The sequence below is a fragment of the Ambystoma mexicanum genome, chromosome 1p (assembly GCF_040938575.1).
Source record: "Ambystoma mexicanum isolate Mex_15411 chromosome 1p, UKY_AmexF1_1, whole genome shotgun sequence".
NCBI classification, from domain to species: Eukaryota; Metazoa; Chordata; class Amphibia; order Caudata; family Ambystomatidae; genus Ambystoma; species Ambystoma mexicanum.
Window position 1 is genome coordinate 986,420,532 of NC_090921.1, and position 19,102 is coordinate 986,439,633.

The following is a 19,102-nucleotide window of genomic DNA, read 5'->3' on the forward strand; positions in this document are numbered from 1 at the left end:
CTGAGTCTTAGAAACAGGAGGCAAAACAAAGGAACATAGATGGCTTCAGAAGGAAGAAGGATGAAACAAGAACACTGTGTGCCCTTTGAGAAAAATGTCTTGCTCAGTTAGTTAGACCGTACTTGATTAGAGAAGAGAAGGAGGTTAAGAATATTACAGTTTTGTGGGACGAGCAGGAGCATAAGATTAGAACCGGGTCACAGATGAAAGAGGGAAACAGGAGAAGCACAATTCCAACTATTCCTGCTCACCTGCACCTCAAAGGTGAAGTACTTTTTCAAGTTTTTGATGATCATGACCAGAAATGGAAGCTTGATGCCCAGTGTCTTCTTAGGGTCTGCAGGACAGGTAATGTATGTGGTGCTATTGGCAGGAAAGGAGAGAGAAAAACACTTGTACAGTTTTATGTAGAAACCAGAACTACATCAGTCGCATCTCGCTGCAATAAAAGAGGCACGCTACATGATGCATAGACTCTACTGGATACCATGTATCAGGAGTCAGCAGCTCTCCAGATGTTTTGGACTATGGCTCCCAGGATCCTTCAACATTGAGTATGCTGGATGGATCTGGCGGGAATTATATATATTTATAATCCAAACCCTCTGGCAAACAAAGGTTTGCAGACCCCTACCATGCATGTAACAACTTGGCAAGTATGTACAAACACTGAGGAACAGTGGGAAAATGTATTCCAAAAATAGTATTATCAAGTAATCTGCCTCTTCCTAGAGTTCTCCAATAGTTTGAATATACCCATGCCTTGTGCTGGTAATCCATTGGAAATAAAAACATTTACAAGCAAAAGAACAAATTACTTACCTCTGGAAATGTTCTTTCGACTGGATGTTCCTCCCAAGTATTCATCATCTTTCATCTTTGATATATATTCCATCCAGCGTCAGCTGCTGCTCCAGAAATATTTTCAAAGCAGAGGGTGCTGTGCGTTGTCACATCGTGGATCTCGTGTCCCTCTGCGGCTCCGTCTATGCGCGAGTATGACGTTGGCATCAGTATATATAGTACATACCATGCCCGTTATCTCAGTTCTTAGTCTTTCCCCTCTCATATGCACAGACGTGTCTAAGGCCATAAGACCTGACGTTGGAAGAGAGGAAGGTGTAAAACAAAGAAATTCACTTGAAGGTAGAGGGGCAGATTGGGAGGGTGATGAGGAATACATGGGAGGAACATCCAGTCAACAAAAACATTAACAGGGGTAAGTAATTTGTTCTTCAAATGGATTGTGTCCTCCCACATATTCCTCATATTTGATAGACTCCCATAGCCGTGTGTTGTAGGAGGTGGGAACAGAGAATTTCCTTTTCATTAATGCTGTGAAAAACAGCTTTTCCAAACTTCGCCTTCTGACCCGATGCACAATACAGGCAATAATGCTTTGTGAAAGTATGAAGAGAAGACCAGGTTTCACCACTACATATGTCCTGCACTGGTACCCCTGTTGCAAAGCCGGAGAAGTAGCCATACCCCTGGTAGAGTGAGCTCATAAACCGACAATGACATCCTTGCCAGCCATGTTATAACATTCAGAAATGCATAGAATAATCCATCGGGATAAAGTTTGCTTGGTTACAGCCTGACCCAGCTTGTAACCAGCATATCCCACAAAAAGCTAATCGTCCTGTCTGAGTTTTGCCAGTCTGTTTATGTAGAAACTCAACGCCTTTTTTGGATTTAGGCGATGAAGCCTCTCCTCCTCTTTGGAAGGATGCAGAGGTGGGTAAAATGTAGGAAGCACAATCTTCTGCCCCAAATGAAAATTCAGAAACCACCGTCAGTAGAAAAGAAGGACAGACCCTCAATACAACCTTTTCCTTGTAAAAAGTGCAGAGGATTAAAAGATAAGGCTTGCAACTCACTAACTCTATGAGCTGAGGTAATAGCTGTTAAAAAGAAAGTTTTATGGGTCTGCGACCGTAATGGACAGGTATGGAGAGGGTCAAATGGAGTTGCAATGAGAAACTTTAGCACCAGATTTAGATCCCAGACCGGTACAATGATTGGGACAGGGGGGAAAATGTTAGTTAACCCCTTTAAAAACTGGATCATGATAGGGACCTTAAAATACGATCCCTGCTCTGGCGAGGGCTTAAAGATAGACAACACTGCCAAATATCTCTTTGCAGTCGTATCTTGCAGCCCCTGATGGATTTAATGAGGCAAAAAGGAGTGCACCACAGGTGTGCCACAAGAGAAAGGGTCACTATTCTTATCTCTGCACCAGCTGCAAAACCTGTTCCAACGCCAGTGGCACAGAGACTTTGTTGCTGGTGTTCTGGACAAAAGCAACACCTCCATTATGTCTTCCAGGAGGTCCCAATCTTTGTATTTTTTTTTAATTCTTTTTTTAATTTAAGCATTCAGTGTAAAATACATACAAACTTTTGCTTTAGATTTCCCACCCTGAACCACATAGCCAAGCCGAGCAAGCCTTATGGAGTCTCATTTTCTGATTTGTCACTTCCGGACACTTAGATACATCAGTGTTTCTCCATTAGTGCACTGAAATAGACTTGCTGTGAGCTTGTGCTCTAATTGTCTTCTGATTTGGATCCCCATACACGGATTCCCTCCAAAAATTGGCATCAAGGTCACAGGCAGGGCTTAATATCTTGTATAGCAATTTTGATCTTTCCATTTTTTATTCTTGGCAGAACAGAATTAAGTGTCGTAACGATTCTTCATCTTGATTGCATAGGTGGCAAATGTTGTCCTTCACCAGCCCATATTTCATTAGATTCTGTTTCGTATGTAGGATGTTAGTCTGAATCGTAAGATTAAATCCCTATGTTTTGAATTTACCCTCTTTCTAAGGTTTGTTGGCATGATTCCTGGATGGATGTTTAAGTTTGTAGATAAAGTGTGAGACTTAGACATCAATTGTGCAGCTTCCGATTGTGCCCTATCTACAAATAAAAGCAGCCTTTTTACCTGGCTCAGGTTCTTACAAAGAGTAACTGTATTCACCCATAGATTTTGCAAGATCTCAATGCATTTCTTTCTCCACTCGCTTAAAGGCCAGGAAGGGATTTTCTCTCTTCATAATTTTATATTGAAGCGGAGAGTCTGGAAGCTCCACTTTCCTGTATGAAAAAAAAAAGAGTGCTTTCCAAACTACATGTGCATGCAATGAATGAAGGCCCAGTTCATGGTGAATCACACCCATGGGACTGTATTTGGTGTTCTGAAAGCTGTCCTCCAAAACCTTGCATCTAGTTTGTCCCATGTTTCCCACAGGATTCTCAAACCTGTATCCCCTGCATAGATTATTGCGGGCGTTACTTTTGCATTGTAAAAGTCCACTAGTGGTTTCATCGTGAATTTACAAAATTTGTTCTTAAGTATTAGTGCCTGCGCCGTCAACTGGTCTGTTTTAGTTGCAGGTGATCAATCCATGGTTTGTCTCCCAAGTCAGCACTAATTGTGGTTCCTAAGTATTTTGTGCTTTTCATTATTGGGATAGGATTATTTCCAAGAGAACATGTGAAGGTGTTTTTCACTTTCGCTTGCGTTTTTTTGATTATTAGGATTTCCGACTTCTCGGCATTTACTTTTTGTTTGTTTTCTTCTATGTATTTCTCAAGTGCTTCGTGTTTTCGTTGAAGGCCTACTGCAGTTTTGTGTGGCACAATGAGGTCATCAGCATATAATAAGTGACCTATGGCGTTCCCAGCTAATCGCGCCAAGCATGCTCTCGGTGGCTGAAGCCTATCTTTAATGTCCAAAATATAAAAGTTATACAGGACTGACGCCAGCGGGCACCCTTGTTTTAGGCCTTTTGTCGTGATTATGTCCTGACTTAGGGTGCTCTTTTTGTATGTTTGTATAAGGGGCGAAGGTGACGTAACTCAGACTACTTTTCCACACAGACTATTTGTAATCATAGTCAGTAAGCCTGCCGATGGTCTCCCATTTTGTCCCTTATAGGCTTTATTCAGGAAACACGTGAATTCATCCAGGGCCGGTGTCTCCTGTAACCAGCATTCCTGTAAACATATAATGTCTGATGCCAACAGCTCTTGATATATGTTTTCAAATAAATGGTTAAATCCACAATTGTTCCAAGAGGAGATCCGGAAGCTGTGTGTCAAGTTCAGACATTCGGTCTAGTTTTTTTCCAGATGGCGCTAATGTCTCCGCCTGCCAATCCCATGATTTTTCAGTATCAATTCTTGTCACCACTGGGGCAACATTCCCTGGTTTTGTGCCTAGGTTTTCATCATATCTGCCTTTTATGATCATTCGTAGGGCATTAGGGCCCCGCAAGATGGTAGGGGAGAATCTGATTGGTTTGCATTTTAATTTGTCCTGCACTTGGTCCTCTAATGTTAATCCTATGTTCCGGTGCTATTTTTATTTCTATATACAACTTTTTGCCCACTTCCGTTGACTCACTAGAGCCGGATTTAAGGTGAAATCCTAGGATTCTCAGTTCATCTGTGGCAGATTGTAATAGATTCATGACTGACTTTGTCGCTAGATGTACACAGATACAATCTGTTTCTGATTCTTTTCCAAAAGTGACTATCTTAATGTGCTTCGGAACAACCACTCGTAGGTGAGGGACGTTATGTAGTCGTCTCATGAGATTAGCTTGGTTCATAATCAGTCCGTCTTTAACTTTGAAGACTCTCTCCAGGAAAAGCTTGCTGGGACCGATGATGGTTATTTGGACACTTCTCCTGTTTTATACCATCCTGTTTAGACTGATCAATCATTGCCTTGAGTAAGAGAGTTTTCGTGTTTGCTTGTTTGTTTTTTGTCTCTATAAGTTCCTGTTTATCTTCCTGTTTATAAAGTGAAACGCCTTTGAGGCTGGATCTTCTTGTTCAGCCTGGGATTCCTGCTCTTCGTGGCTCTCTTCATTTATTTTTTGGCTTTTTGGTTCAGTATAACTGTCGTTTTCATAGACTGATAGTAGCAATAAAGCTTCTTCGTCTATTTCGACCGAGTCTCTCATCTCAACCTTCATTGTAGTGGTCGTTTTTATGAATTACCTTTCGCCTTAGTGAAGCCTTTTTGTGGGCTCTTCTGCCGGGGACTTGTCAATGGGCACCATTTGTCAATTTCCCGTGCCATGCTCTCCAAATGGTTTAAGGTTGCGAATAAAACTTTGCGTTCCCCCACTTGTTGTTGATTTTAATTTCGGTTCATTTATGTGTTGTTTTGTTTTGAGGCTCTGGCATTTTCTTTCTTGTCCCCACTTAATTGCCATTTGTTTCATTCTTGATCTCTGTCCCAAAATTTCGGGAATAGTTCCTTATTTTGTTTTGGCATTGGTTTCCCCTCCATATGCCCTGTCGAAGGATTGATGATGTTACTTTGCATCGGTTTATGATGCTCTAGGATCCGAGCTTGATTTATTTCCGATATCTGCTGATTGTGTGCATTCACTGCCAAATCTTCCTTGCTGGTTGAAATCTTTTTTGGTTGGGGCTCACTGGCTTCTTTTTCACTTTCATTTATCTCGAGTCGTATCTGTAGCTGTGCATTGATTTCTGTGGAAGTGCTTTTATCTTTTGTGATGGAAGCTTTTTAATTTGGTTCCATTTTTAACAGATTGACAGTGTCACTAAACCAACTCAGAAAGGCTGTTTTATCTTCACGGGCGTCCTCCATTAGATCATTTAATGTTTTGCAGATGACATTTTCAGAGTCTTTCTCCCTGGCCCTTCTTTCCTTTGTTGCTTCGATGTATGCTTCGACAAATATCCATTTTGACTGCATTAAAGTCAGCAAAGTGGTCTGGTCTTTATAGTTCTCGTAGAGAACTTCATATAGTTTGAGGAACGGTGCCAACGTTGTTGTTACCATTGACCCCACAGCTGGTTGAATGTTAGCACATTGCTCAGCATACGATGCAGAGTGCTCATGTTTTGTGGCTTCCGATCTTTTGTCCGGTCGTTTCTGGAGTTGGGCATCTTGCTTCCTGGGGATTTCTTCTTTCTCACGTTCTGTGTCTACCGACAGATCGGTATCACAAAGTTCCAGTCCTTGCTTCTGTTTTTCTCTGACTGAGTGGTGTCTTGCAAAGGCTTGCCTTTTAATTGTAGATCGTCTACTCTCATTTATTTGCGATGTTTGGCAAGCTATTTGATCACACGATTTTGCTTTTTTTTCCGGTGCCATTTGTATTGTGGACTTACTGGTTTCCAATTCTGCTATGGCGCGTTTGACTCTCTTAGGTTGCGGAGTAGAGGTTTTGGACAGTAGTTGGGCAAATGCTCGATACTACTCTTCTGGTTCACTCTCTTTGTGATTTGAATCTCGTATGCTGTTTTCAATTAGAGTTCCATTTTGCTTGGCAGTCACGCTCTGATCTATGTCATATCCCATGACATCTTACACTTTTATCTTTTGCGGGTTCTTTACAGAACTGGTGTTTTGTCTGTCAGGCATTTGAAAAGGGCCAATTTTGCTTGCAGGGGATGCCGGGTCACAGCGTCCCGATACCAATAATAGTGCGTTGTCAGAGACTTCCTGCAGCGCTTGATAATCAGCGTGCCCATTTATGTGATTTCCTTGGTTTATTGTCACATTATTAAGTTGTTGTATGATTGTCTCTTTTGTTTTAAAATGCCACCTTATTGATTTTGTTTCCGTTAAAGATTTAGTTTGATTTCTTAGTTTTTGACTGTATGTTTTCTTTTGTATCTCCAGCGCCTTGTTCAATGTGTTTTCATTTGTGATAGGAGGTAGTTTAGTTAATGCATCTTTTGTATTCTGATTAAGAGAAGTTTTCACTCCTGGAACGCGGGTGGCAACTGTGTCTTGGCTTAAACAAGTTGACATTTTCAATGCTTGACAGGTTGGGGGTTTGGATGGCACTTGCCCCAGATTATTTGCCAGGCGCGTTTCCAACAGATCGTCCAAGGCATCCACATAGAGAGGCTAGTCAAGAGGCTACCTATACGCTCATAGTTGTTTTCCTGCTCCCTTGGAATCTTTTGGATGCCTTTTAGCAGTCTGAAGGTAGCTTCCTCGGAGGGCACACAAAACACCTCTCCTGCGTCCTCTACGGTGGATTCCAATCCAATTTCCTCTCCCTCATCTTCTCTCTCCCTTACGCCCCATCTCTCTGGCTGCAGGTCACAATCAACGGCTGCTATTCCCGGGCATGGCTCACTATGCGCATGCGCTGGCTCCACCACCAAAGCCTGCCGCAAGCAGCACACGGAGCCTGCGGGGACCTCGCAGGCGCCGCACAAAGCAGGTAGGAGAGGTGGACACACGCGGGGGGAGCTGGTTGCACGTGCCTTTTTCATTAGTTCTAGGAACGTCCTCACACTTTTCGAATTTCGAATCAAATTGTTTGCCTATGTGTTCGCCTCTGTGTTGTTGTCACTTAAGTCTGAGGCTTCCATACTTGTTGATTGGGGTGGGAGGGGACGCGCACAGGTGCGCAGGAGCTGTTTCTTGTCACCCACTGCATTGGTTACGCTGCTTTCACAGCTGATGCCAGGTTGCTTTGTGCGGCTCTGTGTTCTGGGGGCCTGGTTTGATGGGCTCACTTCCATGTCGGCCCCTCAGCTCCCCTTCTGCGAACATTCCGCGGACGCTCTGCATCTGGAGTGTGGGTTTTGAGCACAGTGTCCACGACAGGGTCCGCCTACAGCGATAGAGCTAGTAGAGTTACTGGGTTCCAACAGGTACTACAACACTCTGCTAACACTCTGCGGATGCTCCGCGTCTGGAGTGTGGGTTTTGAGCACAGTGTCCACCACAGGGTCCACCTTCAGCAATAGAGCTAGTAGAGTTACTGGGTTCCAACAGGTACTGCAACACTCTGCTAACATTCCGCGGATGCTCTGCGTCTGGAGTGTGGGTTTTGAGCACAGTGTCCACGTCAGGGTCCGCCTTCAGCAATAGAGCTAGCAGAGTTACTGGGTTCCAACAGGTACTGCAAAACTCTGCTAACACTCCACGGACGCTATGCGTCTGGAGTGTGGGTTTTGAGCACAGTGTCCACCACAGGGTCCGCCTTCAGCAATAGAGTTAGTAGAGTTACTGGGTTCAAACAGGTACTGCAACACTCTGCTAACACTCTTTGTATTTTAACCTCTCAGAAACTAGGGGTAAAGGTTCAGGGTCCTGCTTTCTGGGTGAAGAATATGACCCTCTCTTTGGGGAAGACAAGTTGGAGGGCAGATAGAAATGTCCAGACGGTGCGGGTACCACGTTCTCCTCACCCAATCCGGGGCAATGAGGATCATGGGCTTCCCGAACTTCCTCAACCTCCTGATGACATGAGAAATGACGGGGACTGGTGGACAGCGTACAGGAGTGGAAATTCCCTGTCCACTACAAACGCATCTTCCAGAGCTCCTCTCTGAGGAAATTCCCTGGAGCAGAACAGGTTGCAGGTCAGACCTGCTAGGCGCAATAGCTCCCACCCGTAGAGTTGTACTGTGGCGGTTGGGAAATGGGTGCCGGTATGGTGCGACCGGCACCCATAATTCCGGACTGCCACACTTGTAATGAGGCCTATGGTCTCTTCTTATGCTATGTCTATATTTTGGTTGTCCTGTGTTTTCCCCATCTTCTTTTGAATGCCCTATTCCCCTTGCTCACTTTTGCTGGTTGTAGGTCCGCCCCCCTAAATGGTGCTGATTCAGTACCTTAAATACATTCCCCCTTCAATCGATCTTCCGATCAATATCTCTTTCCCACTCATTTCCTTACCTTTTTCCTTGCGCACCGACACCCGTGTAACCCTGCTCATGTCCCCTTCCTTTTCATACCCTTCTACATATTTCCCCCAAAACTTTTTTTTCTCGCCATCGGTGAGCATTCACCCCACAGGGCCTCATAGTTTTCTAACTCTTGTGGGGTGCTGTATGAATTATCTCAATTTCATCCTCACTTCTATTCACACCTGGGTGTCCCCCACCTAACACATTATTGAGCCCTATTTTATTGGCATTCATTATATTCCCAGTCCTTTTTTGGTGGCAATTGCACCAGCCGATGACACACCAGCCGATGCAGATAGTGACGAATATTACAACGAGGGGGACAATTATTTTGAACATTGGTGCCAACCAGTCCGGTACCCATGCAAATAGGCTCTCCAACCAGGTGTTTTACATAACGCCCTGTGTTTCCTTTGTCATTCTTTTGTGTATTGTTCGTATCTCCTCGACAGCCTCTGTGAGTGTTCCATTTGCTGCATCATTTGTGATTATGGCGGTGCAGCATGTTCTGCCAATCATGTGGCACACACGCCCTTCCATTGCTGTCATTAGGTCAAGAATGACTCTGTTTTGGATGGTCATTAGACGCAAAGCTCGAAGCTCCTCTCGGACTGCATTTAGTCCCTTTTCAGTTGCATTAGCCAAATGAAGCAACTCGTATCTGGATCTATTTTGCATTAGTGGCGGTTTGCACCCGGGGCAGCAGGAGGGAGGTGAAGAACAGAGATGCCTTGCTGAAGAGTCTAAAATGTGGTGGGATAGCATTCAGACTTTGGGTGGACTCGTCTCAGATGTAGTTGCTGGCTCTCTTCCACCTTATTGTCTTGGGCCGCTCCTCTTGCGTCTTGCGAGATCAGTATCCTCCTTCTTTCTTTTTTGTGTCAACACGTTACCAAATAGTTCCCAATCTGCGCAAGGCACCACCAATGCAGGGATTTGTAAGGTCACCAGTGCACACACTCTGCCCCAATCAGGTGGCAGCTGGGCATATGCTTTCATTCCACAGGCTCACCAGATGTGCATCTATGCAGCGGCCCCTCTCTCCAATGCTGTGACGCTCATCGTCCTCTCACAGCCGGTGAATCATCGCCAGCGTCACTGCTCTGTTTGCTCTGTAACATAAATTATACTGTGTGAGTGGTTTTATATTAACAGGGTGGTGATTTTCATCTATCCAGCTTAAGGCATGTACTTTGCTGTTCCATATCTCCCCACACTCTGCATTTACCCTCTTCACAACCCTTTCTTCAAACCCCACCAATCCCTCTGCACGACATTGGACCATCCCTCTTTCCCACTTTTCGTTGTGATACACCAACCTCTTATTTGCATGACGGGTCTTGTGTGGCACCACAGTATATCGTGCCCTGCTGTTATTTTGCACAGTATTCTCTTGTGGGTAGCTGGTAACTGTTTTTCCTTTCTGGGGTCCTTCTGTTTTATATTCTGTTATTGTATGTTTCGATGCTTCACCCCGGGCCATGCTTTCAAGTTGTATGAAGTTATCTTCAAAAAAGTCTTTCCCTTCATCAATCGATTTTACATCTACTTTGTGTCCCTAGAATAGCCCCATTGTTTTGCATAGAGACAAATGCAGCAGACATCCCCCTTCTTTTACGGTCACTTCTTGCGCAACATTTTGTTGGCGTCTCTGCTAGATGTGGGATGAGTGAGCACACCTAGCAGGTGCCATTAGTGCTCCCCCGCCCCACCCTCTTCATCTCCCCAGACCATGTGTTTTGGGAGCCAGGTCCTCTACTTCCCCAATTGCATTATATAATTCTTCTATTTTGGATATACTCTTTTCAGTGTGTCTCTCTCCTTCACCATGAGCAGGTGTACTCATACTTCCTCTTTGTAATAAGAACCAGAAGGAAAGGAGAAGAAGAAGACAGAAAGCAAATGCACGCAGTATTCCAATCCCCATTGTATTTATAGTGATCCACCTCTTTCCCCTATCTTCCCTAGTACTCTCCTGCCCATCTCCTTGTCCATTGGTGGACCTCTGATACCATCTAAGTGCAGTACAAAATGTCCAAGATATCTCATCAGGTGACGCTTGATGGTTCCATTGTGCTGCTGTTGTCTTTGCGAACGTCAGACAAATGGATCCATCCCCGTCTCTCTTTGATCTTCCCTGCCATTGGTGTTGCATATATCACTTTGTAAGGGCCGCAGAATATCGATGCCTTCCATTTTAGAACTACGTTGCAGGTGAGTACCTGGTCACCAGGGTAGAGGGGCTGTGCTTCCGGAAAGCCTTTCCCCTGATGAGCGCGTGGCTATTTTTCAATGTTGGCCGACTGACAGATAGGTTGTTGAGTCTGGCGGGAGATGTAGCGGAGAGCTTTAGTAATTTTGGTCCTATATGCTTTCATTTAATCTCCAGGGAGTTCTGAGCTAGGATTAGCGTCTGAAATTGAAAATGTAGGAGGTACAGGCGCATGCATCCTCCGACCTGTTACAATTTCGTGCAAATGGCGATCCGCACTGGGTGAGTTGCGTAAAGCAAAAAGGGCAAGGGGAGGCAAAAAAGCCAATTTTGGCATAGAGTTCAGGTTAGCTTAGCCAAAAGTTATTTTAGTAAGATATGATATGATATATGATATGATATGATATGGCATTTATCACGCACCTATACACAAGTGTTTCAAGATGCGACGAGGCAAGGGAGGGGAAACAGGGGGAAGACAGACAGCGATCCTACTAGGCCAGGTGACATTGAGATTGCACAAGTGCAGGGGGGAGGGGAAGGGGAAAAGTGCAGGGGCATGGGGAGGAAGCAGTGCAGTACATAGGATAACAGTAAAATAAATAAAATAATAATTAAAAGTGCAGCCAGCTGGTGGCAAGTGCAATGGTAAGAGCAGACATCAGGGGTCATGTGCTAGTAGGGATACAGAAACAGTCCCAAGTGCAAGGGTTTCCAGGGGGCAGTGCAGGTGTGCAAATGGCAGGGAGGGGACCTGGGCCCAGGATAAGAGGTAGCCAGGTAACCTGTGCAGTTTCAGATTCAGCCAAGAGATCAGCAGGGGAGAGGAGGAGAGAAAGCAGAAGCAAAGAGGAAGGTTGTGAGGTGCTTCCGGAATCAGAGATGGTTCTCCTCAAGTTTCAGATAGGCAGGGAGGCTGTTCCAGAGGGAGGCCCCAGCAGAAGAAAGAGATGTACCACCAACTCACTGCTTGGAGAAGCGACCGCCCCTGAGAGAGTTGGAGGCGGATGAGTGAAGAGTTTGGAAGGGAAGATATTTAGGAAGAGAGAGTTGAAGGTATTGAGGTCCCAGGCCCCAGAAGGCCTTGTGGACAATGCAGAGGGTTTTGTGCCTCTCTACAATCCTGTTTGCTTGCAGCCGGTACAGTGTGTAAAGTCTGTGTTTTATTCCCATGAGGCGCACAATGTCCTCAAAGGGGTAATTGGCAAAGTGCTGGCCATTATACCACTGTATTTCTTCGCATATACCCCATCTTGGGAATACCTCCCTCAGCAAGAACTTTGCTGGGCTCTGTGTCATTCTTTGCACAGGGTCTAGCCTTGAGCCAACATGAGAAGGGACAGACAGTTATCATGTACCGATAGGAGGCACACCTTTCTTGCATGTCAACATAGTAGATATGCAAGTGCCGGAAATGCCCTTTCGGGCGAGGTCTTGTTCCCTGCACCATCTTCAGAGTATGGCCACACAAAAACTCTTGACATTTCACACAATTCCCCACAAACTCTCCCACTCTCTCATGCAAATTAGACTGGTACCATCCTCATTTATTTTGGCTGCTATACTTTCTTTGAATGAATGGGTGGGGTAGTGTAGCTGCTCTAATGCTCCACTTAGCAATTTCAGGGGCATTACAGGTTTCCCAGTGCTATTCTGCCTCCATATCAAATCGGTTGGAGAAAAGTAACACTCACACTGTATCCAAAGATCTTTTTCCTCTTTTCGTACTGCTCTGTGCAGCTCAATGATTTGGACCGTTGGTATTGAATTGAATTTCTCCTCTCATTCTTCCTTTCTTCCTGCCTCCCTTTCTATCGCCATTAGTAGTGTTCTTTCTTTTGAACCTGTGTGCCTACCTGCACTTCCTTAAGGTAAATAGGCTGCTTCTTTTGCTGCTCCGTATGCCCTTTTGTTCCCCAATGATATTCTGTCTTGTCTACCCTTGTGCGCAGCGCATTTTATAATTTTCACCTCCACTGGTACTTTTAGGGCCTCAATCAGCTGGTTGAGCATGTTGCACAGGGGTCCCATCGCTTCTTCTCCTCTCCCATCATGCTAATCCTAAATGTATTGTTGAGGTGACATAGGGCGAATCAGAAAAGATGTTGGCGGCATGCCCTTCCATCATGTTTAACGCACTGATCATTGCCACCAATGCTGCCGCTTGTGCCGTTTAGTGCGTAATCGCAGTTGGGATCCTATTGCATTTTACCCATTTATAGTACACACTACTGCTGCTCCAGTATGTCTCCTTCCCGTCTCGGGGTCTATACTTGACAACCCGTCAATCTAAACCATATCTGCCCCCGCTATCTCTTCTTCTTTTACCTGTATGTTCCCTTCGAGTCTGTCCATGTGTGCCGCACCATCATGTATGTATTCCCCTTCCTCTATGGTCTCTGCTATGAAGGTAGCTGGGTTTACCACTCGGCACCTCACTACCTTGTAGCCAGATGTCCTCTGTGTGGTTAGTGTGCTCTTGGATTTCTCGAGGATAGCAAATAGTGCGTGCTTCACATATAGTACTATCGGACACCCCATTGTAATTGTTGACACCTTTTCTATGGCAAAATCTGCAGCCGCAAGTGCTTGTTCGCAGGGGAAGTGTCCTTGCATTACTGGATCTAAGGTGCCACTACAGTAAGCTACTGGTTTGTGTCCCTGTGGTTTCTTTTGTGTGAGGACCGGTGTCATCACTGAGCCATCCCAGTGTGAGAACAGATAACATTTCTCTTTGTAGTTTGGAGTTGCCAGCACTGGCGCGTGAGCCAATGCATCTTTTAGTTCTGTGAAACTCTCATTCATTTCTGCTGTCCATTTGAGTTTCATCTTCTCTTTTTGTGCTTCTTTTAGGCCCTGTGATAGTGGCTTTGTGTATGTGTAGTACTCGAAAACCCATGCCCTGCAATAGTTGCACAACCCCAGGCACCTTTGCATCTCTTTTATTGCGGGCGGGCATGTGGTGGAGTGTATTGCCTATACCCTTTCTGGCGTTACCTTGCGCCCGTCAATGGATATTATTTGTCCTAGGTATGCAACCTCTTCCTGGCAATACTGTAGCTTTGCTTTGTCCGCCTTGTATCCCTTGTCTGCTAGCAAGGTCAGAAGATGCACTCAATCTGCTCTACACTCTTCCTCTGTCTCTCTGCATATCAGTACATCATCAACATACTGGATAACTGTTCTTGGCTTGTGCACATTGTTCAGATCCATCTGGATCACTCTGTTAAAGATGCAGGGTGACTCACAGTACCCCGGGAGAGCCGAGTATGCTCAAATCTGGTCCTGCAATACATAGATGTGGTCAAGTATGGGATGGAAAAGAAGGCATTCTTCAAGTCGATGACTGTGAAGTACTTCTCCTTTGTTGGGATGTTACACAAGATTGTGGCGGGGTTTGGAACCAAGGGAAACTCTGCTTCAACCACATCATTCAGGGGGCATAAATCCTGGATGAAAGGCTATGGCCTACCCTTTGATTTTTATATCCGGTATATTGCTCTGTTACATGGTGATGGAGGGCTGGATGATGCCCTGCTGCCAAAGTGCATGTAGGGTAGAGTAAATTCCCTCATCTGCTTCTCGGTATACTGGGTATTGCTTTGCCCGGGGTTGCAGTGCTCCCTCCCTAATTTTATTTAGGTCCATAATATCTCCGGCACTTTCTTTAGATCTTCGTCTCTGTGTCTGTTCCCTCACTTTTCTAACTGCATTAGTATTGGTATCAGTTTCTCCTTTACTTGCACTGGACAAGGCATATGTATCTGAAACAGCATCTCTATCTCCGCCTCCTCATCAGAGAACAATTGTTCATCCGTTACTCCTGTAAATGTCAGTGTTGGGTCGATGCAAAGCACTGTATGCCAGTCCATGCTGTCATGGTCTGTTCCACACAGGACCACCATATCTTTGTGCACTACCACCTCTTATAGTTGCAGCACAAGTGTGGTTTATTTTATGTCATCTTTCTGGCACTGTGGTCTGAACAGGAATTCTGAAGCCTTCCGGACACCTTCCCCTGTATCCATGGGACCCATCCTAACAGAATCTCGACCCCGCACAAGCACATGCTTGGATACAAGGGCTTTGCTCGCAATCTGCTTTGGCCGTGCGCTTCCAGGAGGAGTGTGCTACGTGTGTTTAATATATGCATGGCGTGGTACACACCATCCCTTTCTACGTGAAGGAGATTGTTGCATTTAACTTGCTGAGCAAATCCCTTCCCAGTATATCATAGGTGTGTCTTCGGAGTGAAGTAGGGGCATCACAAGATGCTGCATCCCTATTGTTAGGGGTAAATCCTTTGCAACGGGAACCATGACCACCGCCCCAGAGAATCCGTGAGTATCCATGACTTTGCTTGATGGAACAATTTACTTACCAGTAACTGTTGTTCTCCAGCATGGATCTGGCATGGATTCACATGCTCATGGATATTCCCCGTCGTCAGGGTGGGAATCCTCGGTAAAAGAAAAAATCAGTTTCAGTTCCGTTTCTGAACTGTCTTTCCCCTAAAATCCAATCACTGAGCTCTGGGTCATACTGCCCCAAGCCAGTAACTGCCCTCTACCTAAGCCCCTCCTCTGGCAGCTACATTCAGATTTGGTAGCACGGGTAGCACGTAAAGAGGCAGTAGGGCCAAGAAAAGAGCCACAGAGGGGCAAGTGGGAGGGTTCGCATGTGAATCCATGCCCGACCCATACTGGAGAACAACAGTTACAGGTAAGTAACTCACATCACAAAGCTACACATGACAGGATGCCACAGTGTGCCCGTACACACCTTGCCAAATGAGACACACAACCAATACTACCACAAGCCCATACAACTGGAGCCACTCAATACATCCAACCACACTATGCACCACTGCCCCCCAATGCACATGATGCCTGCACATGAGACATCCTGCATTGACCACATCATCACAGTCAATTGATTGACTCCGCCATGTGTGTACATCACTGCACAATGCCCTACTTACCAAACATATTGTCCGCAAGGGCAACTACATATGCACAGCAATTCGTTGGTCAATGTCCAAATGCCAACGTCGACAACAATGACCCAGGAATGGTAATCACCCACCGGTCCGACCACTGCTTGGCACATATGGATGGCTGAATGATGACACAAGATTGCACTGCATCTGATCAAGACATGATACCACAAACACTGACATGTCCCCCACATTTACATCCCATGTAGGTGATGCTGGATATGCACTCACGCCATGGCTGATGATGCCTGTACTGAGGCCAAGGAACAGGCATGAGGAGGCGTACAACAGGGCACACGTCCGCACATGGCATCATTGAGCGGACATTTGGCCTACTGAAGGCCAGGTTCCGCTGCTTGAGCAGATCTGGCGGATCACTGCTCTACAGCCCAGTGAAGACGGGTAAAATTGTGCTTGTGTGTGCCATGCTGCACAATCTGTGCATGCACAGGAACATTACGCTGCCCCCAGACACAGAGGATGATGATGGAGGTGAAGATGGGGATGGGGTGGCTTCACACACTCCCCGGGGTGCACAAGATGGCCAACGAGCATGGGATACACTCATTTGCATTTACTTTTGAGAGACTGCACATTGACAGCATTGCATGGATATGACAATGCCGGTGAATAAATGGATTGTCTGCAAATGAAAAGGCGGATGTCCACTCATTATGTTTTTTTTCAAAGGTGTTGTATTATAAACAAATCAGGAAAGAAGGTGCATTGGGTAGGGAAGCTGTACACCCGTGCCCACCCACCACCCAAACGTGCCCACCCCCAACAAGGCCCCAAACAACTAACACCCTAATGAACCTCCCCCACCACTCAAACCTACCCACTCCCAAACAGACCCCAAACAACTAACCCCCTAATGGACCTCCCCCACCACCCAAACGTACCCAACCCACTACACCCATTGTGTCCCCGAATGTCATGTCTATTGCCATCCCCACATGGCACTATTTGCGGGGGCGCTTATGCGCAGGAGTGTCCTTGCTGGTGGGTCCAGTCAGCCGACTAGAGCACCTCCATGGGCTGCCAGTGGCAGAGCTGGATGGGGTGGTGCTGGCTGAGGTGACTGTTGGTGTGACTAATGGCACATGTCCTTGAAACGCCTGCTGGGCAACCAACATTGACTCAGCTATGCTGGATTGCACACTGTTCCCTTCCCTGACATGGCGTGCCAGGGTGACAATGGTGGTCGCAAATCGTCCAATGGACCTTGAGAGCCGACGCACCGACGTTGCATTGCTCTCATGCTGCAGCCTGGGCACCTCCCGCTGATGCATATCCTCCTCCCGCTGCAGCCTGGCCTCTTCACGCTGCAGCCTGGCCTCCTCCAGCTATCTTTCCATGAGCTGCGTCAGGGTGGCCTGTTGTTTCTCAATGTGCTGCAAGCAAGTACTGAGTTCAGCCATGAAGGGCATTGGGGAGCGCATGGGGCTGTTCAGTTCTTGGGGGCTGAACTGTAGGCCATGGATGGGTGACAGCTCATCCATGTTGTCCCCCTCACCCTGCTGTACAACTTCGGCCTGCATGCCCGGGGCACTGTCATCACTCGATGCAGCCTCCTCAGCAGTGTAGATGGGCTGTAAGATGGCATCTGGGGCCATGGTGGGTGCCTGCATGGGGATGGTGGCGTCCGCTGGTGTGCCCGATGCAGCTGGTGTGCCCGATGCAGCTAGTGCTTTTGTGCCGGAGCAGCTAGCATCGTCCTCCTGGGCAGGAGTGCTGCGTTGGGCGTGTGCAGGTGGCCGCTGTGTGGCCTCTTGGCCGTCGTCGCTGTCCCTTGACACGGCTGTTGGGATACGGAGGGCATGCTGTTAGTTGTGTGATGTTACTTGATGTGTCCATCACATGCATCAAACTGAACGATCCATGACCACTTGCATGTACCCACTTGTGACTATTGATGCAGGGGTCAGGCATTGGGGATGTGTTACTTGTCATCTGGGTGGTTAGTGGGTCCATTGGGTCACTCCTCCCCTGCCTGGGGGGGTGTGAGTGGGTCCATTGAGTCACTCCTGCCCTGGCTGGGGGGATGTGAGTGGGTCCATTGTGTCACTCCTGCCCTGGCTCGGGGGGGGGCAGGTGTGAGTGGGTCCATTGGGTCACTCCTGCCCTGGCTGGGGGGTGTGAGTGGGTCCATTGGGTCACTCCTGCCCTGGCTGGGGGAGGGGGGTGTGAGTGGGACCATTGGGTCACTCCTGCCCTGGCTGGGGGAGAGTGGGTCCATTGGGTCACTCCTGCCCTGGCTGGGTGTGAGTGGGTCCATTGGGTCACTCCTGGGGTGCATTCACACTTATGGCTTTGTACTTTGTGCACTTACCGGCATCTTCAGGTGGGCTCACTCCTGCCTCTGCGTCTCCGATGCCGTGGATGCCCTCGAGGTGCAGGACACTGCTGCACCGCTCTTCCCACGATTGCAACTTGAGAGGGGATGCAGGGCCTCCACCGGTGCCGGTGCTGTGTTGGCGGCGTGCAGCAATGAGGTTGCGCACCCGGAGCCTGAGGTCATCCCACCTCTTATGGCAGACCTTCAGAGTGCGTGTGGTCACACCGACCGCTCTGCACTTGCGTGCTGCCTCCGCCCACACCTCCTTGCAGCGTTGCTGGGTAGCGCGCCGCTGGTCTGCGCTAAAGAGTATTTCCGCATGCTCGACAATGTGCTCCACCAGTACTGTGAGCTCAGCCTCACTGAAGCGCTGCTTTCGCTGTCCGCGTGCTGGGATCCTGGATGCCATGATGGTGTTAGATGTGTTCTCAGTCTCAGGGAGGTGCTCTGACCTGTGGTGTCTGAGGATGGCAGTGGTTTGTGCTTTATATAATGGCCGCCTCTCTGTTTCCGTTTTTTTTCCGCTGTCATGGTATTTTCGCTTTCGGTGATTCCGTGTCCGTGACGGCAGGGGCGGACACGGGTTTTGCACCGTTTTTGTGGCATTATGTCTGTGTGGGTGTTTACGTGACAGCAGTGATACCCTTTCCACCTCGGTGTGTTGCACGCCACCCACGTGCAGTAACCGGCCGTTCATTCCGCAACCTTGCGGTCGTGGAAACAGTGTCACCGTCGTCACGGAATCACCGCATTCCGGCACGGCGGACTCATAATGAGGCCCTTTGTCTCCATGAGGGTCCTTATAATATTAGTGTAGAAGGTTAGCCAGGAGACTTACAGAT

The 19,102-nt window shown here is 47.1% G+C and overlaps 1 protein-coding gene across 2 annotated transcripts in view; it reads right to left on the reverse strand.

Annotated features, from left to right (window-relative positions):
• CFAP20 (cilia and flagella associated protein 20) overlaps window positions 1-19,102 on the reverse strand; it is a 539,103-nt gene that overhangs the window by 357,340 nt on the left and 162,661 nt on the right. For both annotated transcript variants that reach the window (XM_069645023.1, XM_069645111.1), the window contains exon 3: window positions 252-363. In XM_069645023.1, coding sequence (XP_069501124.1) covers window positions 252-363 — 112 coding nt within the window. The remainder of the gene's footprint in view (window positions 1-251; window positions 364-19,102) is intronic.